General features: G+C 38.2%; 1 protein-coding gene across 5 annotated transcripts in view; it reads right to left on the reverse strand.

The window, feature by feature from the left end:
• The window catches only part of TMEM117 (transmembrane protein 117), a 444,048-nt gene that overhangs the window by 350,903 nt on the left and 76,317 nt on the right, over window positions 1-16,828 (reverse strand). For all 5 annotated transcript variants that reach the window (XM_058558458.1, XM_058558460.1, XM_058558459.1 and 2 more), the window contains one exon: window positions 4,887-5,019. In XM_058558458.1, coding sequence (XP_058414441.1) covers window positions 4,887-5,019 — 133 coding nt within the window. The remainder of the gene's footprint in view (window positions 1-4,886; window positions 5,020-16,828) is intronic.

Genomic DNA, 16,828 nt, shown 5'->3' on the forward strand with positions numbered 1-16,828 from the left:
CACGTTACAAAATAATAAGTGCTTATTATAGAGCTCGCTAAGTGGATTTCTTCAAAAAGTCCATTAACAACTAGGAAGGCGAATATTTCAATACCAAGTTTCAGAAATCCGGAAGAGGGAAGATTCTCTTCAGAGAAAACCTGCCTGATACATTGAAGCAACCAGTGCTGAAAACATGCCTTTTGCTGCCATCAAGTGGCTCTTTTGGGGATCTTTTTATGCACATCAACCACGATGTGTTCTCTTTGCTCTCCCACCATTTCATTCTCTATACATAATACATGTGTTATTCTTTGGGGAATTGGGATATTTGAAAAGACCAGGCAAGCCTTTCCTGAATTAGGGCTTTGTACTCTGGATGCTATAAAAATTCCATGACGAAGAAGTTATTCAGAAAGAACATCAAAAAAGGTTTGAAGTGTCCAAACACCAAAAACCCTTCCCAGCCCTATGTGACTCGCTCCGTTTCTAGTCATAAAGACCTCAACCTGGGCTTTGGGGCACACCTCTTTTCATCTCTACCAAGAGACAATTTCTAATAGGTTGGCTTTAAGATACCTAGTTAAACATAGAGGAAATAAAAAAAAAAAACTGCAGGAAGATTTATTTAGAATCATTTTTAATCAAATCAAGTCCCAACACTGTGGAAGAAAATGGTTTCACATTTCTTTCCTATTAAGATCTCACTTTCTTGAGGCTTTAGTCAGAGCCAGCATATTTGTTGAACTGTGATTCCTACATAATCCCAATTTTAACTTAGGTGATTGCTTTGCCACTTTTTCTTTGAGTATCTTCCCTTCGCTCTCCCAGGAGATAGTTAATTAAACACAGAGTTGAATGAAAGGTAAAAGGACAGTTTCTATTTTAAAAACAAACAAGACAAAACCAAAATGCCGTGGCAGTGGCCCCATCATGTTCTGAGAAGGCAGCGATGTTCATCTCAGAGTATTGGTTCTTTAATTGGAAAATGCATTAATTATGAAAGGAAAGGTTCCAGATTAATCAAAGTGGACAGAAGTTGTGATGGCAGGGAAATAAATTGCTCTACATAATGAACCAGAGGAATTCTAGAAGTTATTGTGGGAATTTCAGAGAGTAGTAGGAATCTGAAACTTGGAGGAGAGAATGGCCACGGATGTTTTGGGGGTTCTAAAATCCAAAGGAAAATGTATATTAAAACCATAAAACCACATCTGTGGTTATGAGTTCCCTGGAAGATTTTTTTTTTTCCACCCAAAGCTCAGTCTAAATCAGTCCAGCTTCCTAGATGCTGCCTGTGCTAGAGGTTATGGGTTTTCTGGTCTACCCTTTCTCTGTAGCACTTCGCAGGATTATCCAATGTGGGGGCTTTTGTTTCAATTTCTCACTTAATAGGAGCCGAAATCCCTGTTTCTGATCCTCACGTGAAAGTTAAAAGTCAAGTCCCTAAGTCACTGCCTCTGGGTGTCACTTCACAGAAGCATGGCCTTGACTTTCAGATCCTTCATTTTTGGCCTCTGGGTTTTTTCTTACCTTTGGATAAGTTCAGTGATGCATTTAAAAAGAGTCTATTAGGCTGCATTGTATTTTCCAGCATTTCTAAGGATTTTGTAGTAGGAGAGGCTTCAGGTGACCTAGTCTGCCACCGTGTAAAAAGGAAGTTGCTCATAAAATGTCTAGACGTAAAACTCTGCCCAGGATCAGAAACTGCTCTGCAGCAGAATCCTCATCTATAACCTCAAACATTGATAGAAGGATGAATTTAGTTTTGTCTTGGTGACTAAAAGAAGTTATGATAAGCACCATCTTGGTGGTGTAAAGTGCAGAGGGGCGGAAAGAGCATCCAAGGTAAGGGAGACTTTTCCTGGTAGTGGTAGGAAGTATGGATTGTCTGAGCCTTGGTCCCTTTCAGCCCAGCCAGCTAACTTACCTCTTTCCCTCTCCATCTGATTGCCTCTCAGCCTGGATCCCCACAGATGGCTGAAGGCATAAGAGTTAGCGCAGACTTCAGGGAATTCACCACACTGAGAAAACCAGGAGCAGGCAACCTGACTCTTATCAAGTCAGTTCTGGCTAACAGTCTTGAGGTTCTGGTCAGATAAACCTAGAGATTTTGTTCTTTGTAACAAAGGATCAAGGGACTCCAGCTTAGCCTAAATTTACACCCAATCTTAAAACTGGGGGAAAAAAGCAAAAGCAAATCACTCTAGGGAAACTCCTTTCTTCCTCTCTGAAACCCTAAACCCACTCATTGTAGGCCTGAAAGGCTTCCAGTTTGGAAAGGAGTTCTAAAATATATGAACACAGGTCTAGTCATCATAGAAAATCCTTGAATTCCTTTTCGGAATGGTTCTAGACCAACATTCCTGGAGAGATCCACAAACCAGGACACACTGGAATCCCCAGTGCAAATCAGATTCAGTCTAAAGAATCCTGAATTCTTCTCTACCACCAGCCATCCTCTGATATAAAACTCATCAACTGTGATATCTGTGTGCTTATTGCCCTTTCTACACGCAATGGCTCCACCATTCCCCGCCCTACAAAAGATGAGGCAATGTCTCAGATAGCATGGTGTCTCCTATAGGACCTCAGAAGCACAGCTGTATCCATTTGCTCTAAGAACTGATTTTCCTCCAAGTTTACATTGCTGCCTTAAAGTGCTCACTAATTCAAATGGTGTGTGTCCTAAAAATTAGTAATGCATCTTTTATAAATGGTGATTTAATCTTTTTATCTGTAGAACTAAACCATTTGTCCCTTGCTTTGGATTTTAAAACAAAATGGCAACATTCAAACGTCCTCTAAGTAAATTATCCTTTTCCAACAAAGATGAGGCATATTGGTAAAGAGTTCAAGAGTTAAATAACAATATGGAATACTGTATTTAGTCTAAGAATAAAAAAAGAATCACTTTCAATTTTAGTTAAGATAGATACACATAGATTCTAGACTAACCCTTCTCTTGTTTCCTGCACATATCTCCTACTTCTTTCGATTTTCAAATTCATTGGATGGTAAAAATACAAAGAAAGCCTAACGGGCGTATGGTGATTGAGTAACAGGATCAACCATCAATCAAATCTGTGCTACCCTAAGAGCAGGCTGTATTACTAGAATTCACTACTTAATAGCTCAACTCCTTCTCTGTTATTTTTGAAAATAGAGATTGAATTATAATGTAACCTTAGACAAGTGACAAAAACCTCTCTGGTCCTCAGTTTCTTGATCTGTGATATGGAGATAATAAAAATAGCTATTGCATAGGGTCATTGTGAGGTTTCATTGAGACAATTCACGTCTGGTACTGAATGCTAAATAACCGTTAGCTCTCATTAAGATTAGTTTTATTATTAGCTATTGAGTGCTTTTTTTATTATTAGCTATATGTGCCAGGGATTATTTATTATTGCATTTAATTTATTACTTTTAAAACTGCTTCTTTCCTCAGAATAAGCACTTCTGATTAGCACAGACCTCATTAACTCTATGTAAGAAAAAAATAGATGAAAAGTCAACCTCTGAGCAAAGGATATATTTTATATACTGTTTAATTTATTATTTCCAGAAATAGCTTAAAAAATGCAAATTTTACATGGGTTCCTTCCCCTATGGTCCCAGTGCCGGGAGTGCACAATACCTCTCAGACAGACCTTGGGTTGCGTTAGGTAATTCCAACAGAACCATGCCTTGTTCTATTATTACAGGCACTGCTCTAAGGCTGAGGTTTATCCTGAGTAGCCATGAGTTAGAGTCTATAACTCCACCATTTAAAAATAGACCCGGTATTAATGGCATCATTCAAAAGCCCAAAAAATAATTATAGACAAAGCACTTTAATAACTTCCTAAAGCCTGAACATTTGATCTAAAATCACATTCTTGAATTTACCACTTGTTAGTATGGACTAAAGTATAAACCTTGTGATGTACCTGCTTTCCCTTTACTATTCATCTCCTTTAATGGTGGAGGAAAAAACAATAAAATTTTAATTGAGCTATCCCTCTCAGAATTGAACAGTGGTGGTCAAAATCCATACATAACATCAAGACAATTGCATTATAGAACTGGCCAACGATCTTGTCTAGCCTATATTTAGAAGAAAAGGATATTACTCAGCTTTCCAATCTATTGGGGAGGATAGATCAAAACCTTCCTTAGGAACTATGTCAGTGCTCAACAAATATCTAAAGTGGTTTATTATTGTGACTAATCTAATTCTTAACACCATAGGCTAAGCCATTCTTCTTATATCCGGCGCTTAAAACTTACTAAGAACAAACCAAGAACTGAAGAAAGTTAAAAAAAAAAAAAACCTGCAGTCTACTTGTTAGCACGTCTTCATGCCATGATGACTTGATTAGTGATTTGATAAGTATAGATCACAACGCTGGATTGAATACAGGGTGGCCCACTTTTAAAATGACCCACTTATAACAAAGGTCTCTCTGTTGTAACTGTCAAGAGAGTTAGAAGAAGAAAAAAAAAAATGCTACCAGTATCAGACACTTTTATTTAGCCAGGCATTGCAGAGCAAAGGAATTCCAAATCTAGAGATCTTCATCTCAGCCCAGGTTTACTAATCATGTGAGTATAAACAAATCAGTAAGATTTCCTGATTTTCACTCTCTCTGTCACTACAATGAAATTAGTACCTTCCCTCAAATCTACCCCACAGAGATGTCCTAAAGAATAAGGAACACAACATAAGTATTGTAAAATTCTATAAGCTTCTTGGAGAAAGGACTCTAAATGTCTTAAGTAAAAAAAATGCACAGATTACCCCTACTTAGGGTAGAATATTTGTGAAGGAGATTTAGCCTACTACAAACTAAAAAATTCTCTTTGAATTCTTACAAGTTTCAAACATAACACTCACCACAGTAGAAAGGGGAAAGATAACCTACCCCATGTTCCCATCCATTAGAAGAATCGTGTTGTATATGTGAGAAAATATGAAGAGAAAGAGAATTGTGCTGAAGAACATTGTCATCCACGACCCATGATCCTCTCGAAACATTTTTAACCGGAGCAACTGACCTGCAATATAAATATTATCAGAAATCAGTATACATCGTAACTCAAAATTTATACATCTTTGCTTTATTTTAGTGACTCTCTATTATCTCATTTTATTCTGAAGTCTTTGCCATAGGACTGGCTTATGAGTGAGACCACTATATAATAATGTCCTTTTTGCTCTTTTGTAAATATGTGATCATGGATGAAGCTCAAAACAACCCCTATATCATCCTAGAGAAAATAATACTAACATGAGAATCTAGTATACAGAGATCATTCATTATGCTGGCATAAAAACAAGATGAATTACGGGGCCGGCCCTGCGGCTTAGCGGTTAAGTGCACGCGCTCCGCTACTGGCGGCCCAGGTTCGGATCCCAGGCGCACACCGACGCACCACTTCTCCGGCCATGCTGAGGCCACATCCCACATACAGCAACTAGAAGGATGTGCAACTATGACATACAACTATCTACTGGGGCTTCAGGGGCCAAAAATAGGAGGAGGATTGGCAATAGATGTTAGCTCAGAGCCGGTCTTCCTCAGCAAAAAGAGGAGGATTAGCATGGATGTTAGCTCGGGCTGATCTTCCTCACAAAAAAAATAAAAATAAAGTGCTCCTGACTTTAAAAAAAAAGATGAATTAGAGCACTATTACCTGCTATTTTCTGTTTCACAAATACGTTTTTGGTTCATTCATACTGAAACTACTTAAGGCAAATGCATAAATTCCTATAATTCCCTTTGCTTCCATAGACCCATTTCCAATAGTGGCCAGGCAATAAAACCAAGGCAGACCTCACTTACACAAAGATCCAATTGATCCATCTGTTGTAAGAGACAGATGACTAAATTTTATTCTTAGCTAAAATATCCATACCCATGTACAAGCGTGTGCACACATGTGTGGGCTGGGGTGGTGTGTATGTGTGTTATGGAGCTTGGTGTGGCTCTGGCAAATCATAATTCCCACCCTGATGCCTAAAATTCCATTTACAAAGATAAATGCTAAAATTGGAAAGGATGTTAAAATGCAAATATTTCAAGGAGTAAAAATGTATTAAGACAAACACTAAAGTAAAAATTACTAATATCAGAATTAGTCCAGAAAAATGTTTTGATTTATGGTAGAGAAGAGAAGTGAGGGCATTAGTATCCTGAAAGGTGAGAAGATGAAAAACCAAGGGACTAAGAAAAAAATGAACACATGTCACCCTGGCTTCTCCTAGGATAAACTTTGCCTATTATACTGATCTCCATTCCTAAGAAAGCGTATCTAAATAATGATAAGGGAGATGATACATGTATAGGAACTACAATTAAAACAGGGTAGGCCTGAAATCTTACAATTGAATCTCTCATTGGAGAAAATATTCCCTTTTTATTCATGATATGTCCAAGTTATAAAAAATATATATATATTTCCACCTGGAAATTGTCTCTCTAGGGATAGACAGTAGCTCTCATGTAGGTTACTGAGCATAGGAAGAAATAATCTTTACGATTTAACTACTAAACTTTCCCTAGTACCTCACTGTTATTAAAATAGAACTTTAGATTTCATTTGGAAACCAGGCTACCAGAAACATTACCCTAGCTAAAACTTTAAATGGAGCAAAAAAGGGAGATTCGGTTACATTATCTGGTTTCTTGTCCTGCACAAGAAATACAAAGGGCAAATCTGAAAGTTAGAGGGAAGGTGAATTGTAACTAAAAGAAGAATATGGAAAACTTTCTACCAAAGCAAACAATGCTAGCACTGCAAATTACCACCCTATAGAAATTGTTGATTAATTGAACTAATAATTATGGAAAGCCAGGGATTTGCAAGTCTTTACACAACACATTGACAGGAATGTTATAAATAGATATTAAGCACAGAATGTTTGAGAGTAAAAAACACATGCCACAAATATCTTAAAACAAACTTAAAGAATATTATTCACTCATTGAACAATATTTACTGTGGGCTTATTACATGCCAGCCGTGGTTCTAGGTGCCGGAGATAGAGCTGTGAGCAAGGCAAGAAGATGTTCAAAGTCAGTCACCTTCTGGGTATTTAATGAAAATATATCTTATTTTAGACTCATGGGCTTTCTTTGTCCAAGGTTCCTTTTGCTGCAAGTCCTTTCAGCTTCAAACCAAGACCTATTTATTTAATTCAGCAGTTTATATTGAAGAACTGCAAAGAGCAGCAGAGTTCCTTGAAAATTTAAATGTGAATTTCCTTCTTAACATATGCATATGTCAAAAAAATCACTAATGGATGTACTTTAAAAGTCAAATATAATGCTGGCAATTTAAGAGTGCTTTGCAAATAAAATAGAGTAGATTAACTGTACACTGGCTGAAATAATACAAAGTTAGTAAAAAGAGAAGTGTGACAGTACCATTTATGCTGTCATTTCCAAGCTTATTGTCTAGCACTAATTTCAGTCATTAGAGTCATTAGAACAAAATGGCAGGTTAACATGGCTTGAAATTCACTTGAAACACACAATAAAATGCTGTAATATATTAAGGCTCATACTCGTGTGACCCAAATGTTGAGTCAAATCATATTACAAAAATTTCCCATAAGCTTCTTCAAGGTTAGCTCACTGAGTGTCCATCCTAATGCTAGAAACATGTATACACAGACTGCCATCAGTTGACTGCTCTCATAAATGACTTTCCAAGCAATCTAATCAAACTAAGAACCTCCGAGTTACTTGAGGAGGTCACATGAAAATGTGCTGTCTCCTCCCTGGAGTATGACTATACATTTGGTTTGCCTGGGATAGTAGTGGCTTATAACTGTTGTCCTGGCATAATTATTAATATCGCCCCCTTCCTTTCTTAAGTGTCCTAGTTTGGACAATAAATTATATGCTACCTTTACTATAGGTCACAGAATTCAGAATTTTATAACACTTTCCTTTAGAGGAGTTTCAAGTGAAAACTGTCCTGAAAGGTCAACAGAAGTAAAAGATATCACTAAGAGGGGTACATTTCTGACAAGGTCATAAATGACTTTTACTTTAATCACAGATATATTTGTAAATCTGAGTATATATTTATGTTATTAATAAAATCTGTCTTGGACTGTATGGACCATCACCTTTGATGTGGTCAAGGTAATTGGAAAATAAACCTTAAAACAATCAGAAGCATAAGGTGATACACAGGCCTATATACATGTTGGAGGTGAGGTTTGGAGGGCATAAGGATGGACTGTTATGAATGTTGGTTAAAATTAACTGAAACTGCCTAAAATCTCAGAATCTTTCCTGGAAATACAGTAGGTTTAGGACTACTAAGACATCATAAAATTCTACAAGATTAATGCTCTAAAAGCATATTAAAAAATACATGTTGAAAAAAAAATATGTTGAGCCCACATATATTGTAAAAGATAGAGGTAGACAAGTGTAAGAGAATTACGGAGAAACTACTTGGTTTCTTGGCTTTTTTGCTGCTGTGTTCTCATTAGCAAAAGAATGGAAAGGAACATTTCCTTTCTACCTCACAGCCAGACGTTTATCACGAGTTATGGGCCTCTTTTCTTCAGGACTGGTTCTCACAAGGAGGCCTTGAACAAAGAAATAACCTAAACTAACTCAGAGGAAAAAGAGTAGAAGTGTTTGTGCTTCTAGGTAAGAGATAGGGCTAGCCCTACTCCTGGGAAGTTGTTAAAGCAGGACTGGATAGAATGAGGGCTTCTAGCTTCATAGAGGATACAAAGATTTAGGCCTCTAAGGTGGCAGAACTTCATTTGGGTTTGATTCCACGGATGTTAGTGAAGGCCAAAGTATCAAGGGTCATGACCTTGGAAGTCAGGTAAGGAGACTGAGCTGGCCCCAAGGGAATTTGACCAGTAGGGCAGCCACCTACCTTCACTAGTAACACAATGACCTGGGTAGTATACCAGCCACCTGTTGAAGGAGGTCATCAAGAGGACATGACCACCAGTTGACCCACAAGTTGGACCCAGGCAACAGGAGGCTCCTCTCCCCCTCCCCTGGCCTTGGAATGTACATTCTGCCCACTGTTTCCACAGAGGGAACTGTATTCGACAACACAGCCTTGAGAGAGCAATGTGTTGTTGAAACCATCTGGACGGGATATGTGACTGAACTGGAGGCGTGGAGATCTACTCAACTTGCTGCCACACAAGACAAGCCTTGTATGTAAGTTCCTTTGCTTATTAAAACCGCCACCTATCAATCTGGAGTTGTCTGCCTCTTCTTTGGTCCTCCTTGCCCTCCACGTACAGGGGCCAGTTTCAAATTTCACCCGAGAAATTTCTGAGGCTGTGAACCAACCCTCTTAGACAGCATCATAGTGCCGAAGAGGTGACAGAAGACCACCACCCAAGCAGCATTAGGAGAAAGGGAGGACAGGTAAATACAGACGGAAGGATTGGGTTCCAAGACCTTATAAGCCCTGGGACTTCTTTAAACTTTAGAGACAAAAAACGTGATCTGAAAAATTATCAATATTGTACTCTCTGCTCACCTATACTCCTGCTGTAAATCCTCCCATATTTCTTGTGGGCCTTAAAATGCAGGTCAGAGATGATCTCCTCTGGGAAGTCATCTTCACTGTTAAATATTTCATATATTGGAGTAACAGTCAGAAGGAGCTTATAGGATGGACTCTCTTGGCAGGTAGTAAGGTCCCTTCAGTGCAGACAAGGAGGAATGGCCACCCTCCAGGTACAGTTTAAAGGGTTAGATTATATGACTTTTAAGATCCCGACAAACTCAGGGATTGTAGGATTTGTTTTGTCGGTGAGGGATTAGCTCAAAGTCTGCTAACTCAAAACACTATTGGTTAAATTACAAAAAAGAAATCACCCTTACCCATTAAAAGAAAACATATTCCTCTTTATGTTTTATCTGTCACTGTATGCCTCTCCAATAAATAAAATCAACCTAAAGTAACATACTGATCAAATTCTTTAAAGGCCAAGTTAATATTTAACATTTTAAACATAAGAGTACTTGACAATAAACATAAGTCCTATTTCTTATGTCTAGAATAAGAGAATAAAAGATAAAATGAAATTGGATCAGAAATTCAATCAGAAATTGAAAATTAATTGAACATCACTACCAATCAAACTAAATTAAGCATATGAAGTATTCATAACATATTTGTATAAATTTATAGTTTATAAGAACATGATGTGATTTTTTTTTTTTTTGGTTTAAGGTTTACTAATTGAAAAAATGGCAATAGAATAAAAATAACCAAAATAACAGAATTATTCTGTGGATGGGACATCATCAAAGAAAATTATCCAACAAAACACACCAGAATATCATTTGGGAGAAAGGATGTTCTAGTTATACAAACATGGCTTTATATACTAAGTATAAGATCATAAAACTTTTGTACTATAAGGCACCATTCCATTAATATTCAGATCAAGTCTCGTTATTTCAGTGTACAAAGAGAATTAAAAAACATTGAACAGATGGTTATCATCCCTTATTAGGAGCAGGAGCTTACACAGAAAATGTCTGTTTATTCACTGAATTGACAGGAAATCAAATATTGAGAATTAAAATATAATCCCATATAACACTAAAAATATGTATTACAATATGAAATTCAAAAGAGGTTCTAGAAAGAAAAGAAAACATGACCTTGATTAGAAACCCAGCAAAAATGATAGTGTCGTCATATCTAGAGTTGAATGTCAATTTCAAAAGTGTATGTATTATAATAACTTTTTAATAAAATATGTATCTACTAAATAAACACATGATATAAACTACTCTCCACAGGAAAAACAATAATAAACCTTTCATTCTATTGATAAAGTCCAAATATTATATTTTGCTATTATAATATGGCTCTTTCCATTAGACCATTCTTAGGATTAACTGACTTTTTTTTTTTTTTTTTAACCAGTTGTCTGTGATTTATTGGTCCGTACAAAGCAGAAAAAAAAGTGGCAGCCTCAGGTAGACTGTAACAGGAGAATGGAGAGTGTGACAGCAATAACCAGTGAGCAGTGTCATTTCAGAGCATAAGAAATACAGAAACAACTCTTGGCTAATTAAAATTCTCTTGTTAGAATCTGTCAGTAGTTCTATCTGTCTACCTCCAGCTATCACTCCTCTCCTTCCACTTTTCACAGGACACTCCGAGTTCCAAGAACAAGGTCTCTGAGTCAAGTACACTTGCGGGAGAATCATGCTTTTGTCATGTGTCTGCCATGTGAACCAGACTAAGCTACTTAGCCTCTTTGAGTCTCTGTTCATCTGTAAACTGAGGATAGTAATACCTAGCCTACCTGGTTGTGAGGATTGAATGAGACAAAATTGCTAAAGTACCTGGCACGGGGCACATAGCAAAGAATGCACCACAGGCAACCCGTCCAAAGGGCAGCCTTTGGGAAACCATGGCCCCAAGGACAAAGCTCAAGCTTCTTAGCATGGCGTGAGGCCTCTTTTGACATGGCCCTGACTCTTTTCCCTCTACTCTCCAATGTGGCCCGTACTCCAGCTGCACTGACCTACCTGTAGTTTCCTGAATACACCTTGACCTTTCGTACTTCAGTGCCATATTCATACTCATATTCATATTCATACCATATTCATATTCATCTCTCTGGAAGGCTAGCCCCAATCCAGTCCGACTAGAAAACTTCCACTCGCCCTCAAGATTCACCACAGATACCAGCTCCACAGTGAAGCATCTGTTGGGAGACAACTCTTCATGGTTCTCTCACATTTCTGCACACCTTACAAGAAGAGGCACCAGCTACATTTTGTTCTGGACTATCTCTTCAAAGATGTTTGTGTAGCAAATAGGGATGGAAGACAGAGATATCATCTCCTTCCAGAGCAAAGGGCAGACATGCTTACTGCCCATTATAAAAGATTTGGCTTCCTTAAGCTTAGGGTTCCTCTTCTATAACACAACCTACTGTATGTGCAGCTGACATCTGGCCCTCTTTGTGCTGCCCTGTGGGATTTGAAGCTCAGGGAACTGATGCAAAACTGCTGGTACTCTGGCTACTGCTATTGCCATGAGTAATAAACTGTCCTTCATCTCTGAGACAGGAGTTTCATGTCTTCTACCAGCATCCATGAAACTGTGGCAGGCTAACTTGTTAGCTCGCAAGCAAAGTAAAATCTGAAACCCTTCATACTTCTTGGTAGCATGCTCCCTCCCTTCCCATTTCATTCTACAGTAGGAGTGTAAATTGCTCCTTAAGCTCAGTTCTCAAATTATCCTGAACATTGCAGACTTTATCATAACATTCAGTTATCTATATTATTTTCTTATAGCTATCTGCAACATCTATCAGTGCCTGGAACACACCGGATGCTCAGTACTCTGTTGAATGAGTGACTGTGGCCAGCCCTCAGCAGTTCCTCTAAGACTCTTTCCATTGCTGGCACATATCCAAGGGGATGCCCATTGCTCTTAGCCTCAGTTCTAAACATCCTGTGCTCTCTTCTGCTACAAACCCTTGATCACCTCCCCTTTCCTGTCCTGGAATGACTCCTTCAGTTCTGGTGCCTGATGAGTTTCTTCTAGCTCCTGTTTCCTGACTTTATTCCGTTCTCTTGGAAATTGTGTCTTAGTAATAAATCCTCATTGAAGAGTCCCCCAGGACCTCTCTTCTTAGTTTCCACCTTCCTAGACAACTACCAAGAGTGGAAAAAAATTCTCATTCTATCACAAAATATATTAGTTTTGGGAAACCATATTAGTTACGCATTGTGTTACATGCAAATTCAGATAAATATGTCCTTTATATTTTAATCCAAGCCAATGATAATAAATGTAGACTAGACAAGGTCACCTCCAACTACAGGACTTTGCACTACTCCCCCAGAGAACTTTCTCCCAATTGATTTCCATCTATTTAATCAGTATTTCAGTATAGTAATTCATTATTTCTTCAGTCAACAAGTATCTGTTCAGTTTCTCTTAATTGCCATGCAGTTTCCTCCTCACTGTGAGGAACACAAAGACGAATCAGATATGATTTGTGCCCTTAAAATACTAGTGATAAAATATGTATAAGTTATGTGCCACAAAAATATAGTAAGATTTAAGACAAAATAACATCTGTGCTGCCCCTGAACATATAGATAATATTTGTAAGGGTCTCAATTATATTTGAGGGTGAAGGGTAAGGAAAGTATTGTAGGCTTAGGGAAGAGCTTCTGCAAAGGCCCAGAGTCAGGACAATTCAAGTGCTCTTGGGCAATCACCAGGTGGTTCACTTTGGCCTGAGTGTCAAATACATTTAGGAAAAGGTTGACTGTAAAGTTGTAATGGTAGATTGGGGTCAGACCCGGGGGCCACTAGGATTAAGGAGTTTGTTGTTTAATGAACACTTGGCATTTTACAGGAAATGAAGGCACAGTGAAAGTTTTATGATCAGAAGAAAAACTTGATCACAGGCAAATTAATCTAGTAGTCACTATAAAAATGGATTGGAGCTTGGAAACATTGGAAGATACTGGGTAAGTCTGTTGAGAGCCCATTCTAATGCAAAGGCTCAGGTGAGAGGTACTGAGAGCTGAAACATGGGCAGTGCAGGAGATACTGAATAGAGAACAGAGTTTAAATGATTTCAGAGAGAAACTTGGCAACATGGAGCCTTTGAGTGGGAGTGAGTAGATGCTTCAATCAAATGTTATTTTGTAGAATTCCTTTAACATCCAATCAACATTTCTTCATAAGAATATCATGAGATGTGGGTGGCCAAATGTCTTTCCATTAGACCATTCTTAGGATTAACTGACTTAAATTGCTTATTATTGCTCACGAGGAAAAAATAGGATTCCAAAAGGAAATAAAAGGCATTCATTTATTATTATCTGTTACTTTTCCTTTTAAGGAGAAACTAGCCACTGAATAAAAAGAATACTAAATTAACATTACATCTTGGCTTATACTCCAAGATAAGAGTTAGTAGCACACTTAATCTATGCATACATATAATATTATAATATTCTATGATTTTAATGAAATCAACTTGTTCTATATTTTCTATATATGTACTAAATGGAATCATATTAAATAGCATTTTTAAGGTCAGAACCCATCAAAAAAGTAAAAGCAAATAAAATATTTTCTAAATTATTAGAGGTTGTTGCTGTTAGCACAATTTTTTGAAATAGGCAATGGGATAGAAAGTACAGCTCCCTATTCTCAACAATTAACATCATCACTACTATTATTAAATTTTTATATTTTCACCATTATGTTGATACCAGTTTTGAAAAACAATAATACTTACACTTTTAAAGAAGATTTTCATTTAATTATATTAAATTATATTTAAATTATATTAATCCAACTAAAAGGAAGAGTTACATTGTCAAAACTAATCACCTGTAGGCTGATCCATGGCTTCAAGCGATCCTGATCAACCACAAGGCTTGGACACTAGCTTCCCGATCACAGGTGGGGTGGAGGGGCAGGAGGGTCTGGTCCTCCCACAACCATAAATACTGGGAAGGCTAAACCAGGCCAGTGGCCAAAATTCTGCCATGTCACTGATATTTCCAATATTCCTATTCTCTGTATCCATGTGTTCAAGTCTCTCTCTCTGACTCCCTTCTTCTATCCCGAACGTGGTTTTCATTCACAGCTTTCTGCAAGTCCTCTAACTCTTTCAGACTGGTTTCTTGTACTTGCAAACTTGCTATTTTCTCTACCCATCCCACTTATAGATATACTAAATGAAGATATTAAAAATCCATAACGGGGTTTCCAGTTCTGCATATCAGGAGATTGAAAGTCACCACTATGTCCTAACACCAAATATAAAGCTGAACAGATTAAAAAATCAACAGCTCTTCTAAGATCTGTAACAGGGGTGAGGACACAGGGCAAACCGCTGCCTCCAAGACTGGAGAGTACAGGCGAATACAGGGAGTCACAGCTTACAGGAGTAGAAACTCACAAGGGAAAACTGCCTTGGGAGCCCGTGCTGGGGCAGAAAAACTTGCAACGTAATTAACAAATTGTGGGAGGCTTAGTGGGGACAAGTCTTAAAGTTAAAAACTCCAGGGGACCGAGCCATGGGGGCCCCCCATGTTTTTGTGAATTTTACCTCCAGAAGCTCAAGCAAGTTCTCACAATAAACACTGCAGAAAAATCCCCTAGTGCTTCCAGCAGGGGAAAAGGATTAAAGGAACCATTTTGAAATGTGCCAGAACCTTCTATTGTTCTTAAAAAGGCCTGCCTGCAGGAGAAGCTATTTCACCAGATCTAACTTGCTGAGGTTCTATCAGAGCCTAATTGACCTGGGGGAAAGGAAATATCCAACTCTAGCCCACTCTAGCCATCCTCTCTCACCTAAGGAGGAGGTGGGGGAACTAAGAAGCACTTTTGGAGTTCACAGTCCAGAGGCATGGGTTCACTAAAAGACTGAGACCTAATCATAGGACTATGGAACACTTCCCCTCCCCTCCACACCTTACTACCATAGTACTAAAGGCTTATTTACAGCAGTTTCTTTTACCTGGTACAACATGTCCAGCTATAAAGAAAAAATTACAAGGCACACTAAAAGGCAAAAAACAGATTTTGATGCTTATGATGGTAGCTCATATGGAAAATTCTTAATTTGGTTGATAATATTTTCATAACGAAAATACTCATTTACTACACATTTGTTGAGCACCTACTATATGCCTGGGCAGTATTATGTACTGTAAAGACAATGTAATGCAAATATAATGCAAAACTAATTATGAAAACACAACAAATGTACATTTTCATGCATTGCAAAGGGGGTAGGAAGCAAGAATAGTAAGTTAAAAATTAAAGGGTACTAGTGAGCAAATTTAAAATCTAGGGTTACTTTAGAGCCAAAGGCCCATAAAGAGCACTAAGGAAATGAAACAGAACTAAGCCCGGGGATATTGCAAATTAGAGGAACTGAACGTGAGTCCCCACAGTTAATCAGGATCCTCCAAAGCGTCTAAAGTTGGAAGCCTTTAATCTAGAGCTAATTTTTCCCGCATCTTCCTTCTGAGCACTGTACCTGATACACCATAAATTGCAAGATTTTGCCTCTCTGCCTTGTGGAGACACAAGCTATTCCTTGCCCTGTGTGAACACCAAGGATTTTACCCTCGCTCCTTTTGAGTGGTTCTTTCCCCACCTTGGGTGGTTTCCTCACATGCCTGGGCTGAGCATTACTCCAGAGAGATTTGCAGATCTCTGGAGTTATGGCTCTGTGCTCCCCTCTCCTCTCCAGTACTCTGCCCTGTGAAATCTAGCTGTCTTGGCCTGCCCACACACCCAACTGTGTTTCTTCAACTCAAGGAGAACACAGGCTCTGCCTGATTTCCTCCTTCCTGCATTGAAGCCACGAAATTCTCTCCAAGAAGTAAGCTGGAGTAATTGTACAGCTCGCTTACGTTAAAAGACAAAGATAAGATCTTAAAATCAGACAGTAAAGACAGATTACTTCAAAGTAACAACAATTATACTGATAGAAGACTTCCCAACAGCAACAATGGATATCATAAGACAGTCCTTCAAAGTACTGAGAGGAAATAACTGTCAATCTAGAATTGCACACCTAGAGAAAGTATCTATCATAATGGAGGCAGCTGTTTGAAGGCATCAAAGAGCAAACAAGGCAGCCAAGACTTGAAGAGCCAACATCCCTGACAGAAGAAAAATGCACTTAAATGAGGTGCTATTCATTGCTGCTTTTTCCTCTGAGGAGATTTGCTAATTTTCAGTGTGGGACATAGCAACTATACGGAAAATTGTGGCCTAGAGTTTGAGGCAGTCTAACTGGGTCAGAGAGACAAGAATTGAAATTCAGGGCTGCAAATACAACCAGGAC

The sequence above is a fragment of the Diceros bicornis genome, chromosome 17 (genome assembly GCF_020826845.1).
Source record: "Diceros bicornis minor isolate mBicDic1 chromosome 17, mDicBic1.mat.cur, whole genome shotgun sequence".
Classification (NCBI taxonomy): Eukaryota; Metazoa; Chordata; class Mammalia; order Perissodactyla; family Rhinocerotidae; genus Diceros; species Diceros bicornis.